This window comes from Rhagoletis pomonella, unplaced genomic scaffold, assembly GCF_013731165.1.
Source record: "Rhagoletis pomonella isolate Grant_MI unplaced genomic scaffold, Rhpom_1.0 Rhpom_scaffold_00006, whole genome shotgun sequence".
Lineage (NCBI taxonomy): Eukaryota > Metazoa > Arthropoda > Insecta > Diptera > Tephritidae > Rhagoletis > Rhagoletis pomonella.
Window position 1 is genome coordinate 77,700,397 of NW_023458560.1, and position 12,590 is coordinate 77,712,986.

The 12,590-nt window shown below is 39.2% G+C and overlaps 1 protein-coding gene, 1 long non-coding RNA gene and 1 pseudogene across 2 annotated transcripts in view; 1 reads left to right on the forward strand and 2 right to left on the reverse strand.

The window, feature by feature from the left end:
* Positions 1-3,055: 3,055 nt before the first annotated feature.
* Positions 3,056-4,117, reverse strand: LOC118741366 (annotated as a pseudogene).
* A 2,979-nt stretch (positions 4,118-7,096) lies between these two features.
* Positions 7,097-7,394, reverse strand: LOC118741762. Its single transcript, XR_004993339.1, has 3 exons — positions 7,280-7,394; positions 7,189-7,224; positions 7,097-7,129 (listed from the first exon to the last, which is right to left on the reverse strand). It is a non-coding gene; the product is annotated as an uncharacterized LOC118741762 (long non-coding RNA).
* A 2,494-nt stretch (positions 7,395-9,888) lies between these two features.
* LOC118742129 (nuclear pore complex protein Nup107-like) overlaps positions 9,889-12,590 on the forward strand; it is a 3,563-nt gene continuing 861 nt past the window's right edge. The window contains 4 exon segments of the mRNA XM_036474089.1: positions 9,889-10,617; positions 10,671-11,022; positions 11,024-12,318; positions 12,377-12,585. Of these exon segments, the coding sequence (XP_036329982.1) occupies positions 10,011-10,617; positions 10,671-11,022; positions 11,024-12,318; positions 12,377-12,585 (2,463 nt within the window). The 5' untranslated portion in view covers positions 9,889-10,010.

Below are 12,590 nucleotides of genomic sequence, written 5' to 3' on the forward strand. Positions count from 1 at the left end.
ACTCCATTTCATAAAAGCCTAACTTATTCCACAACCACAATTCGCAACATAATACAGTCCACTTTATCATACGAATATAAATCATTACTACGAGATGCTCAACAAACTATATGAATCGATTTCGTTTTGTTGATGCGCAAAAATAACTTATCAAAATAATTTCGTTTCTTTTCGTTAAAAACAAGAATAGAATTATTTTGATAATTACCTAAATGATAAGAAACTGAATTGTTTCAACAGAAACGATTGGTTTATTTTGGTAAACGCTAAAATTAACGTTACAATGCATACGTGCTTTTGATATGTATACACATACACACGTACCCCAGGAAATCATTATAAACAAATGGAGTTTGCGCGAACATAATATACTACGTCCACCAAATTCAAAAAATATTCAAGATTCCTTTAATTTTATTTAAAGTATATCTTATTAGAAGCTTTCGGGTAAAAAGGTTGGGAGGAGCGGTAAGTTGCCTACATGTTTTTTATTCCTTCTAACCTTGCGAAATTAATACAATTGTGTCGCAATCTTTATATCGAAGAATTGCCTACATAATATATATATGGGCTGCATTCAAACTTCTAGCCAAACAGAGTACAGTACATTTGAATATTTTACTTCACTTACAAAACACTCAGCGTTTGGAATTTTGTAAGTTATGAATATACATTTTGTTTTAAATTGTCTACCTTTAAATGGAAGAATGTGACTGAATGAATGGAAAACATTTAAATCATTCAAACTCATTTCGGCACACAAGTTTTCTCGTATGTAATAGGAGCGCAGCAATACATACATACATACATATGTATGTTTGTACATATGTACGAAGAAAAAATATTTCTGGATATTCATACAAAAAGTTGACATTTATATCAATTCAATTTATTTTCACTTTGTCGACACATATATCTGAGCAGCTGTTCACTCATATGTATGTTTGTACATATGTACGAAGAAAAAATACTTCTGGATATTCATACAAAAAGTTGACATTTATATCAATTCATTTTATTTTCACTTTGTCGACACATATATCTGAACAGCTGTTCACTCAGATTTAAAAAAAATAAATAAAAATGTTAAGCTAAAATTATTCATCCGTTTTGTGTATGAATAATTCATACGCCGTTTGAATGCATTCATGCAGCGCTCTCCTACATATCACCGCAAGGGACGTTTATGGACTTTCGTCATTACACCCGATTTACATGATTCAGGTACTTTGTTTTCTATTTGCCTTTACACGTTTCAATTCTGTTGTATTCAAGTTTGGTTCGTTAAATGGGAAGCAACGAAAATGCCAAAAGCAAAGCAAGAAAGTTTAAACGACTTGACGGTACAGACGCATGTTTACTCGTCCCTTTTGTTCTCACCCCCTCTCTTCCACATGCGAGCAGAATGGAATTCAATACTTGAACTGTGTAAAAGCAGTCTAATAATAAAGAGGGTTATAGTACTCACAATATTCCGGGAAAAATTACCAGACAAATTACAAACGGTGCTGGCAAAGAATTCGCTTTCCTTGGCGTTGTTCATAACCCTCGTGGTTGCAGAAATTAAATCCTTTTGATTCGATGTAAACTGTTTTAAATACAACTCATAACCATGGAGTAATGATGAATAAACACGCGCATGTATGTCATAATATGTGCGATACAGATCCTGCAAGACTTCAAATTCGCACAATCGATACAAAAGTTTTGGCCAAATGCATGATTTGTTGTGCGCTATTTTGCAAACACTTTTTAGCTAAATCCAGCTTCATCTGAAATGGAAGCGAAAAGATATTAGTAAGATAATAGGGTTTACATAAAAGATTCATATTATATTAATTCATATTTCACGATACTTCAATGGTTGGCTTTTTCCGAGAGGAATTTGTGCTGCGAGTATCGCCTGCATACCAGAAGTTCCCAAGAGCCACGCACTTCCATTCAGCATACTATAATTCCTCATTCATCCTTCAGGCGAACTCGATTGCGAGTTGTAAATATGCCGTACTTGGATGAATGAGGGTTTTGGGTGGAATATCTCCAAAGAAAGCTAAAAGTAGAAGGTAAAAAATATCACATTAAAATACTATGAGAAAAATACGCAACTTACCGCATCGTAATCACTCGTGCCATTCAGGAAATTGTGATATGTGCTGCAATTGCCATCAATGAAAGTGTCATTTTTAAAACATAGTGATGTGCAGAGTTGCCCCAATACTCGGTACCCAAAGTTTCGGTATTGGTAACCGATACCGATTCAATGCAATATACCTTAGTAGTAACATAAGTACACTTAAATCACCTGTTGCACAATTTCGGACCCATCCATTTTGTTTTTTTTTCAAAAGAATAATAAAGGTTCACATAAAAATGAAGCGTTCTCTGAAATTTCGACAACGAATGACTTTCAGTTATTTAATTTTTGTTCTGTACTCCCTGAAGGCGCTGTGGACTCAGTACTCACAAAGAATTCCGTACATAGCCCCTTAAAAAAAAAAAAAATAATAATAATAATATATATATATATATATATGTATACATAGTCATTTATTTATTCCAATTGGAATTTGTAAGACATCGCCTCAAAGTTTGCTAATGAGCTTTATCTCTAAAAATTTCTTCCATACGTTTGGCTGTCGTGCGCTTTTGTTAGAAGTTGTTTAATAGTCCGACACCGAGTGTCGAAAGTATTGGATACTTTTAAATAGGTACCGAGTAGGTATGAATACTCATATGTGTGGACTCAGCACATCTCTAATACAAGAACGTAAATTTCAATTTACGCTCTTGGTTGACAGCGCAGCCAGGGTTCGGACTCTCCTACGATCGGTAAACTGAAAATCTACTACGCAACTCGATACCGGCGAACTACTTAGATTTGTTCGGGACAAAGCAAAGCGTATTAAATGTGCTTTTCTTTTTTAATAAAATCATGAGTTATTAAATTTTGAAGGGACCGCCAACTTAGTAATTTTCAAATAAAGCATTAAGTTGTGATACTCCCAAGCACATATGTATATAAGCATCTGTGTACGAAAATAAACTATAATGCACGTTACTATTTCATTTCGTTTATTTCTTCAAGAGTTCGGTGCAATACGAAAACGAAACATGCCGGCCCTTTTTTGTTAATTTAAGTTAACTTAACTTTTTATTAAAAATATAAAAGTACATTTAAACACACATAAGTAAACGTGAATCTCTGTGTACATATATACTATTTACAAAATGTACAACTAAATTCAGTGCGCTCAGTACTCCGTAATTACAGTTGTAAGTGGCAGCGCCTCGTAGGTCGCCCAATCTTTGACGCGCACCATTTCCATAAGCTTGCCGCTGTACGTGGGCACAAAAACATTTTTCTGCTGATTGAAGAGCTCACGTAGCAAAGGTAGTGTATCTACTTCACTGCCAGTGCTTAGATATATGCTAACATCTTTCGCTTGACGAAAGGTCTCAGAGGCGATCACCTTTTCGATTGTCGAGCTATTGACTCGGCGCTTATAGATGGTATGACCTCGGTCTTCATGCGTTGCCGCAAAACTGTCTTCAATGGGTTCCGAACGGTTGTGGCCATTTTTCTTAGATTATGATTGTTAAATAAAATACAGCCTATATTAAGCACGCTCCGCGCCGCGCTGTGATCGAACCGGCACTGTATATTGTGCTTTTACTGCACCAAAACTTTAAGTCTTTTGCATGAATTGCACTCTTTGCCATGCCTTATCAACAATTATCTGCTCCAACTAGTGCCGCATTAGTTATCTGCTGCTTGAGCATGGAATTAAAATCAAGCATCCACTTGGGTGCCAGGGGTTATCAATGAAACTGGGGCAATCTGCAGCAGTTTTGTTGTTTTTGTGAAAACCAGTGTTTGTCGTCTAAATGTTTATCATGTGATTAGTTTGCATTGCCGATTTGCTCCGGACCTATAATTTATTGTTTTACAAGGCTCATCAACAAATACTATGCATGTTTTTAGTTACCTTAAATCAAGTTGTCAGGCGTTCCAGCCCACTTGCTATCTGCGATTTTTTTGGTTGCCCTTACCTACTTACTTTTGTTTTGGGTGGCAGGCCGTGTAATTACACAAATTAACAAAATGACAACTCACCGATGCGAGCAGAGAAATCAAAGTCGATAACCGTGTGTCGATGCATAAACATAAGGTGCCCCACACACTTTATGCAAAACTCATGCAATATTATGCACACTATACACTATCACAAGACAGTGATATATGAGACCATAAAATGTACGAAATTTACAATAGCCACATATAATTAAGTTTTTTTGCTACTCGCCACCCAACTAGAATATACATATATATACAAGTACGTATATCTATATAGCCAAATATACACAAAAGGGAAAAAATAATGATTTCAGACATCAACGATGACTCGCTTCACCTCGATGAGAAAGAAGGCCGAGCAACAATCAAACCGCTTTGCTCTAGCGTGCCGTTTATGCCAAGGTATGCATCCGATACGGCTCTGCCCATCATTCCGCGGTAAAACTCCCGAAGAGAGACTGAGGGAGGCACTGATTGGTCGCTTCTGCGGAAACTGCCTGTCCATGATGCATCGGTCTGACGAGTGCACGAGCGAAGAAAGATGTCGTCGGTGCCGCGAAAAACACCACACAACGCTGCACATGGATGACGAATCCGAACCCCTTCAGCCGATTGATACACGCCCATGGAGTGAGCAAGTTGCTAGTGAGGACGAGTCCGAACGCGCGTTATCTATCAACGCGTCCGACCACGCAGATGAAACCAGGCCGCTCCGCCTAGAAGATGAACCAGCAGAATCCACACCGGAATCTGGGACTCCCCTCCCGACTATAACCAGGGGATCGGAAACTCGGCCTTTCCGACCCCTGTTAGAGCACGAACGACGCCGAGAACGTGGATCGGAAACACGGCCTTTCCGACCGCGGTCAACAGCCCGGCAGGACCGTAGAGCGGAAACTAGGCCTTTCCGCCTGCGGCAAAAGCGAGAGGAGTCAAACAGGCCTAATCGCGATCAGGGTAGACTGGAGACGAGGCCTCGCCAGCTATCCATCGCATTTCGAGCGGGTCGACTTGCACGCGAAACCCAAGCGTTACGACCGGTGACGTCTATTGCTCCGACGGTCGTGGTAAAAATAGAAGCTCGTGGACGGTTGCACCTTATACGCGCGTTAATCGACGTATGCTCTCCGACTTCTATAATTGCGACAGATTTAGCGGTAAAACTCAGGCTTGACGATTCAAATTTCGGAAACCAACGTGGCTGTCTACTGCGTCTGAGGGGAAAACACGGCCAGCACACCAGGTTGGCTATCCACGCCACAACGATAAACAATTACGTCCGTGTTAGCCCCAGTAGTAGCGTCGATCCGTCAATAGCGACAGCGTATACGCACATACGACTAGCGGATCCAAACTTTTATACGTCGACACCGATTCGCTTAATACTGGGAGCCGACGTATACCCAGACATCGTACTGCCGGGTATGCTCCCAAACACGTTTGGTCCCTTTATCGCCCAAAGCACAATTTTTGGATGGATGCTCTCAGGAGTATGTCGCTCCTAAATTAAATTTTTTGTTTTTTTGTAAACATGAATTTTTTACTAAATTTTTAAATTTTTTATCAATAAATGTGCTCTGAAATGTTCAACCATACCTTTTTCATTAGTATTTCTTCCTTTTATTCTTTCATTAGCTAGGAAACTAAGACGTGGACCACCGGAACTTGGAGGCATCCTGCCACTAGAAACAATAATAATATTTTTTTCTCAAATGAATTGTTATTTTACATATATTTAGACTGTTTTTTTTCTACTTCTTAGTACTCAGTCCGGCGTGGTGGCTGAAGCGCTCGACCGATGTTGCTGATAGCAAGGGGGGCCGGCATGTTTAGGCCTTCATGCAAAACCAAATGATTTAAAGGTCGAACCACCCTAATGTAAAAGTGCATTGACTTGAGCCGACCACACAAACACACTCAGGCATATATACGGCCTACCTTTATTGCTACGCCGTTAGCAATAAATGTATTATTTCCCGTTGTAACATACTTTCGTTAAGTTTCCCCTCCGAGCAGTTGGCTGCCGGCGGGTAAACTTAACTTTGTCAAAGCGGGACCTTTTCACTTCATTCGAGCTATCAAGGAGACCGGACGACTTCAGCCATCACCCAGCGATACATATTAAAAGGTAATCATATTGTACACCCACTGATTTATTTGATAATAAAGCCACTTGAAATTCAAGCTATTATACACTAATACACTTGGTTGTGTTTTTTCCATTTTCTTTTTTCAATTGACATTGGTGCCACTGCGGGAGTTGCGACCCATTGGTTCACCGATCGTTCACATATGTAGCACTGCACTTTCTTTTGTTGTTTACATTTGCACATAATTAGCCTGGGCATGAATCACGTAACTTTGAAACGATAGTCGTTCAAACGATACTGACAAAATGACCTCGTAAAAACACTGATTTATGCATTTGTGTTGATGTTACGTGTTACTATTACTGTTACGTGAAGCAAAACTGGGATCGAGTTGACGATATCGCACAAAGGATCAAACAATTTTTGGTTTTCATGAAGCAACACAATCTCGGCACGATATCGTTCAGACGATTGTCGTCATACGCGATTCATGCCCTGTTCCCGTACTTCACGATTTGCAGGTTTTACCGGAACAGCTGTTTTTGCCTTTAATAAGCCTTATGTGAACGTGGCGTACGGGAACGACTTTGGACTAAATCCTGCAAAACCTGCAAATCGTAGACGTTCTGGAACGCACTAAATGAGCCTGTTCCAGGTACTTCACGCTTCGCAGGTTTTTAGAGGAAGCTGTTTCTGTACGCCATAAGGTTTATTAATTGCAAAAACAGCTTTTCTTGTGAAATGTGCAAATCGGGAAGCACCAGGAACATGATTAATGTAGGCATTTGCAGCAGAAGCAACGTTTATTCGTCGTATGAAAACTTACCGAATAAGGTATGCAGCGCTGTTTATTGGTGGCGGCGTTGAAGGTGGTGGATATGCTGGTGTGGTGCCTGACTGGAGGTGGCGTTGATGTTCCGTGGTAGCAGGATCGAAGATAAATTTAGAATGAAAAATCGCAAATCTGTAAATGCAAAATTATCAATTAAAATATACAAATATTTGAATAATTCTAATACATACCTTAATTATATGATTAAATCGCAGTGTTTCGGCAATCTAAAAGAAAAAAATTCCATTATAAACAATGCAAATTGTTAAAACGTTCTCTTACCTTCAAATGTTTTTGCAAAATTAACGCTTTTATTTACAGCCTACTGTGATCAAAGATGTCAAACTTTTGCTAAAGTCACAGCCTCTGTGATCAAAGCTGTAAAATTTTGCTTCATTTCCACTTACTCGCTCTAACGCATAAAATTCTTATTACAGTAAAAATTTTTATTAGGTCCGGTGCTCTCACTCAGAATTTTGTTTTGACAGTCGGAAAAATAAATTTGTAAATGTGTGGGTAGCATCCCAGCCAGCAAAATCATCGTAAACAAACTCGTAATTGGATATTTTCTCGAAGAAAAACCGGATTAAAAATCGTTTATGATAGCCGTTTACGACTCTTTTTCGAGCACTTTTTCGCTTTAAATTGTTCATCGCCTACGAACAGTCGTAAACGGATCGAAAAAGCATTCGTATGCGAATATTTTTACGTCCGTTTTTTAATTGTTAACGAGTCTCGTAAACGATTAATTTACGTTAAAAAGGCGTTTTTTACACTGCTTTATCTACTGTTTTTAATTAATTCAAATTATTGTAGTTCTTTTATTGAATGGAATTGTAATTAATAAATATTTATAGTGCCGGATCAAAGTATTGGCACAGAGAATTTTTCGCAATGTATGCAAAGTTTTTTACTTGAATTTCTTTTCGCACATGTATGTATGTTCTTCCATGCAAATTATGTTCGACATTTTTTTTTGTATGGAAGAAACTGCGTATAAAAAATTGCCAAAAAACAAAGAGGTTTTCTAGCTATTCAAGCGAGAACTTTATTATACTAAAATTAAATGGGCTATAAAACTGCATACTTAGAATTTTTCTAAAAAATCTGATTTGAAAGTAGAACTTCATACTAACTATATTTTTATAAAAAACAATTAGAGAAGAAATCAGAATAAAAACTTTGCATTCATGGCGAAAAATTCTCTGTGCCAATATTTTTTCCCAGCACTGTATATGTAAAGATATTTCCAGATAAATAAATATTAACAAACTATCTATTAACAAATTAACAATTAAATAAGAGGGGTTTAATATATATTATAAGGTAGCTGAATTTATTTTTTATCTTTTTGCCGATAGGCTGCCAATTTTGTTGCCGGTCGTGTGCATATTGGAAGTGCTTCTTTGAAACAGAAATAAAAACTTCTTCGTCGGAGTTAAATTTTTGACGAAAAGCACCTAAGAAAATAAAGTGAAAGATTAAACTCCATTGGAAATCGAAAAATTTAATTAAGTAAAAAGTGGTAATAAATAATATTATTATCCCTACTTCTTATTGCCGCAGTCGTTGCCAAACCAACAGCGCTATAGGGGAATTAAACGTTAAAATCCTTTAGTGTTGCTCCGCGCAGCCTGTGAAAGAATTGCTCGAAGAAACTCGTTAAATTAATTTGTATTTTTGAATTACATATGTAGTAGCTACTTACAAGAAGTTTAATTATAAAAGAAAGTGGTAGGTCGTCCTTTGCGTTTGCACCAGTCTGCCAATAAATCACATACTTAACAATTTTCTTAAATTGAATATTTAACAAACTACTTACTTATAAAATATTGTGATTGAAGAAAAATTGTCAACAAAACTAAAATTTTTTCCTGTGCTGACAAATTACTACAAGCCTCTTTCTATTATATTTTTTTGTTTTATCGTTTACGAGCTTTTCTCTAACTTTTTGGCGATACGAGAATCCTCGTAAAACATAATGTTCGTAAAATCTACGTTTTCTTGCTGGCTGGGATAGCTAAAAAGTTGCGAGTGTGTGTGTAAATCTGTTGAATTTCAGGGGCAACTGGTTAGCTGTGGCTTGCAGGGAAATAGCATAACCCAAACACCAACAATCAACAGCTCTATGAAAATACTCAAATACTCGCAAGCACAGTACACTGCTTGCGGATATTCTTCAGTCGAGGTAATTGTGTTTGCAAAGCCAGTACTTCTTTTCTTGCTATTGATCGGGTTTTTACTTAGAGCGCGGTTACCCACGAACGTGTACGTAGCGTAGCGTAGAAGTACGTAGAAAGATATCAAGTATGCTGTTGATAGAAAGAGAGAGAAGCAACGTCTACGCCACGGTCATGCGGTGGTGAGTTTTTGTTAACACGCAGATGCCATAAGATAGATCGTGTCAGCTGACACGTTCTCCGTTTTTACGTTCGTGGGTAACTGCGCTTTTACGCATACTCCAAGCGGTTTGTGTTTGCCCGCACTCAACAAGAGAATAGAGAGATAAAGAGAGTAGATGGCTGAATTTCTTTATTCATTCTGAACGTTTGGAATAATCTTTTTTGTTTACTTATTCTTTAGAACGTTCCTGATGATATGTTAACGTATATTTCAAACACATTCTGTTTATTCTGGCTGTGAAATGAGATTATCCGGAATGTATAAAGAAACGTAGCCGATAATTGCGCTGCTAACAAATGTCTTGTTGGGCATCTCAAATGTATCCGTGCAGTGTTTTAGTAAACAAACGCTCAGCTGACGAACCCGCTTTCGCAAACTTTTTTCTCAAAACCAGTTACAAATACAACGCCGCGTTCTTACGTGATATTGTATTTTTGGTTCATGGTTCTTGGCTTGTTTGGTTTTTCTCTACTGCGCCTGCACAACACGACAAGAAGAAGAAATATATAAATTCTGTAATTTGTCCGACGGTATTTACTACAATTTGCTGTGCAACCGTTTTAAGTGAAAAGTCGAAGCAAATTGCAAATTTTGGAATATTTGCTTGAAAATGTCTCAGGGTCCGTTCGCTACCTCAAAACGCGACCTGATCCAAATCAAAACTCAAACGCCAAAGGCAATGCGGTCTCAACAAAATACAAGTCGCAACGACCTCTCCATTACCTTGTTGCCGAACGATTTATCCCGCATTCTGGACCAATCGCAGCGACAATTGTTCCACAATAATTCTAGTGCATTTTTTGATCATTACAATCTGACTGTTGGCGACGGTATGACTGCCAGTGAGCGCTCGGTATTAGACGATGGTCAGCACACGTATTCGCTCAAAGGAAAAACGGATTTGCTATTTCCACAGTTCTTGGAAGTATTACAGAGTCGCACAAATGACTCCGAGGTTTTTGATACCATACAGGATCTGATACAGACATGTGCTGGTGTCGCCGATGAGCTACAAAGAGACCAACGTCAAGTGGCCAACACTGACAAACGCCAAGAAGACAATGCAGTGTGGCTGCATCAGGAAATGAAAACTTGGAAATTGCTATATGCGCTATACAAGGATCGTATAATGGTACAGGCAGAGGGCGGTGGCATGGATTGTGAGATGCCTCCTTTGGGTGGTTCGGAGAAGGAAGTTGTTGCCCAATTGTATGCATGTAAGTATTTTTTCAATGTTTAAATATTAGTTAAACTTCATCGTCTCCCTCAGGCAATTCGACGTTGCGTGAATATCAGCTCATGGTTGATTGGCTTGAAGCATGTTACGAGCAAAACGATTCTCAGTCGCAAGTCGGACATATCGCAAATCGGGCAGTTGGTTGGGAAAACACGCTATTCCAACTGCAAAAGCGTCGCGATGTTGCCTTCGGAACTGGCGTGAAAATCGTTAAATCGCTTGATCCAGATGCACCAGTTCGCGAACGTCGTCCGCTTCATTCGTTAGATGAGGAAGATAATCTACGTTTATCACGCTGTATTTTCGCAGAAATCCGTCAGGGTCACATTGATGAAGCTATGGCGCTTTGCAAACACAGCGGACAAACTTGGCGCGCTGCTATTCTATAACTATTACACAAATCCAAATGCTAGAGAAAAAATGCCAATTGAAGGTAACCCACGAAGTGATATATGGAAAAAATGCGCCTGGTTGATGGCTGATTCTAAAAAGTTTGACGAATATACACGAGCCATAACTGGGGCTTTCTGTGGCCATCTTGACTCATTAAGAGCACTCTTAAAAGGGTCATGGGAGGATCTTCTGTGGGCGTATCTGAAAGTGCAGATTGATATACGCGTCGAGTGTGAAACACGTGCGTGCTGCATCAAGGCATACCAACAGCTGCCAGACGGTTATTGGAATGCAAAAATGTCACTTGAACAGATTTTCGAAGAACTCTCAGTTAGCAATGATGCGTCCGTTCGCGACTATGCATGCAGTAAAGTTGGCACCATACAAAAGTACTTGATATTGGACAACGTTGGTGAGCTATTGCAACATATGCGACGGTGGATGGAAGGTGCCAATAACGTGATCGATAACATTGAACCCCTTTCTTCTCATCTACGCTTTCTTACGCATATTGTACTCTTCATGCGCCAAATAGGTCGTGTTGATAAGGAGGAGACGGCAGATCGCATAGTCGCAGCCTACGTAGAAGCATTGATCGAAATGGGCGATGCGCAATTAATTGCTTTCTACACAGCTGCATTGCCTGGACAAATGAAAATTCTGTTATACTCCAAATTCCTCGAACGAGTTACAGAGACAATGACCCGCTCCGCAGCACTCACTGAAGCCATTAATGCTGGTTTGGACGTAGAAAATATCACACGCCATACCGTGGAGACCATTCGACAGCGCATGCCTGGAGACGCTGACGAAGCTGTTACATCGCGCAAACAACTGCAAGTCTGCGAGATTTCAAATTTCGATCAGCGTAAAATAAGTGCACTGGAATGGCTCACCTTCTTGCCTACGCAACGTGGAGATTTGCTGTGGCAAGCCAACGCAATGATACGTACCTTCCTTGGCGAGAACAAATCAGAGTGTGTGCGCGCCGTTTACGATATGGTGCCAGCCGACTCGCTCTCACAAATAATTAACATCTTTGGTTCAAAGGACAACTTTCCTTGCCGCGAAGAGTGTAGCATTAAGGAGTATCTCAGTTACAAAGTATACTTGGCGGCCATAGACAGTTTTAACGATTGGTCTCGTCTACTCCATAACCGTCCAAAAGAACCGCAACTGGTAACAGCAGGTGCCAACTTTACAGAACGCATTGCCTCAGAACACAAAGAACAAGTCTATCGGGCTGAACTGAAGCGTTGGGAAGCTAATTTGGGAGAACAAACTAAATGTAAACTCCTAAATATTACATTTCACAGTAATTGAACACCTTTTATTTTATTTTTTAGTAACACGAGATGCGCTTTTTAATATTTTACTGTTTCCTGAAAAGGGATGGCTAATCGATCCGGACACACCAAAAGATCCTGTAAACATAACTGCCTTGGATTGGGAAAATCGTCAAATACAATTAGAGAAATTGCGAAGTATTTGTTTGCCCGAAGTGGTGCTGCTATTGCATAAAGTTCTACACGTGGCAGGCGATTACCAAGGCTGTGTAAA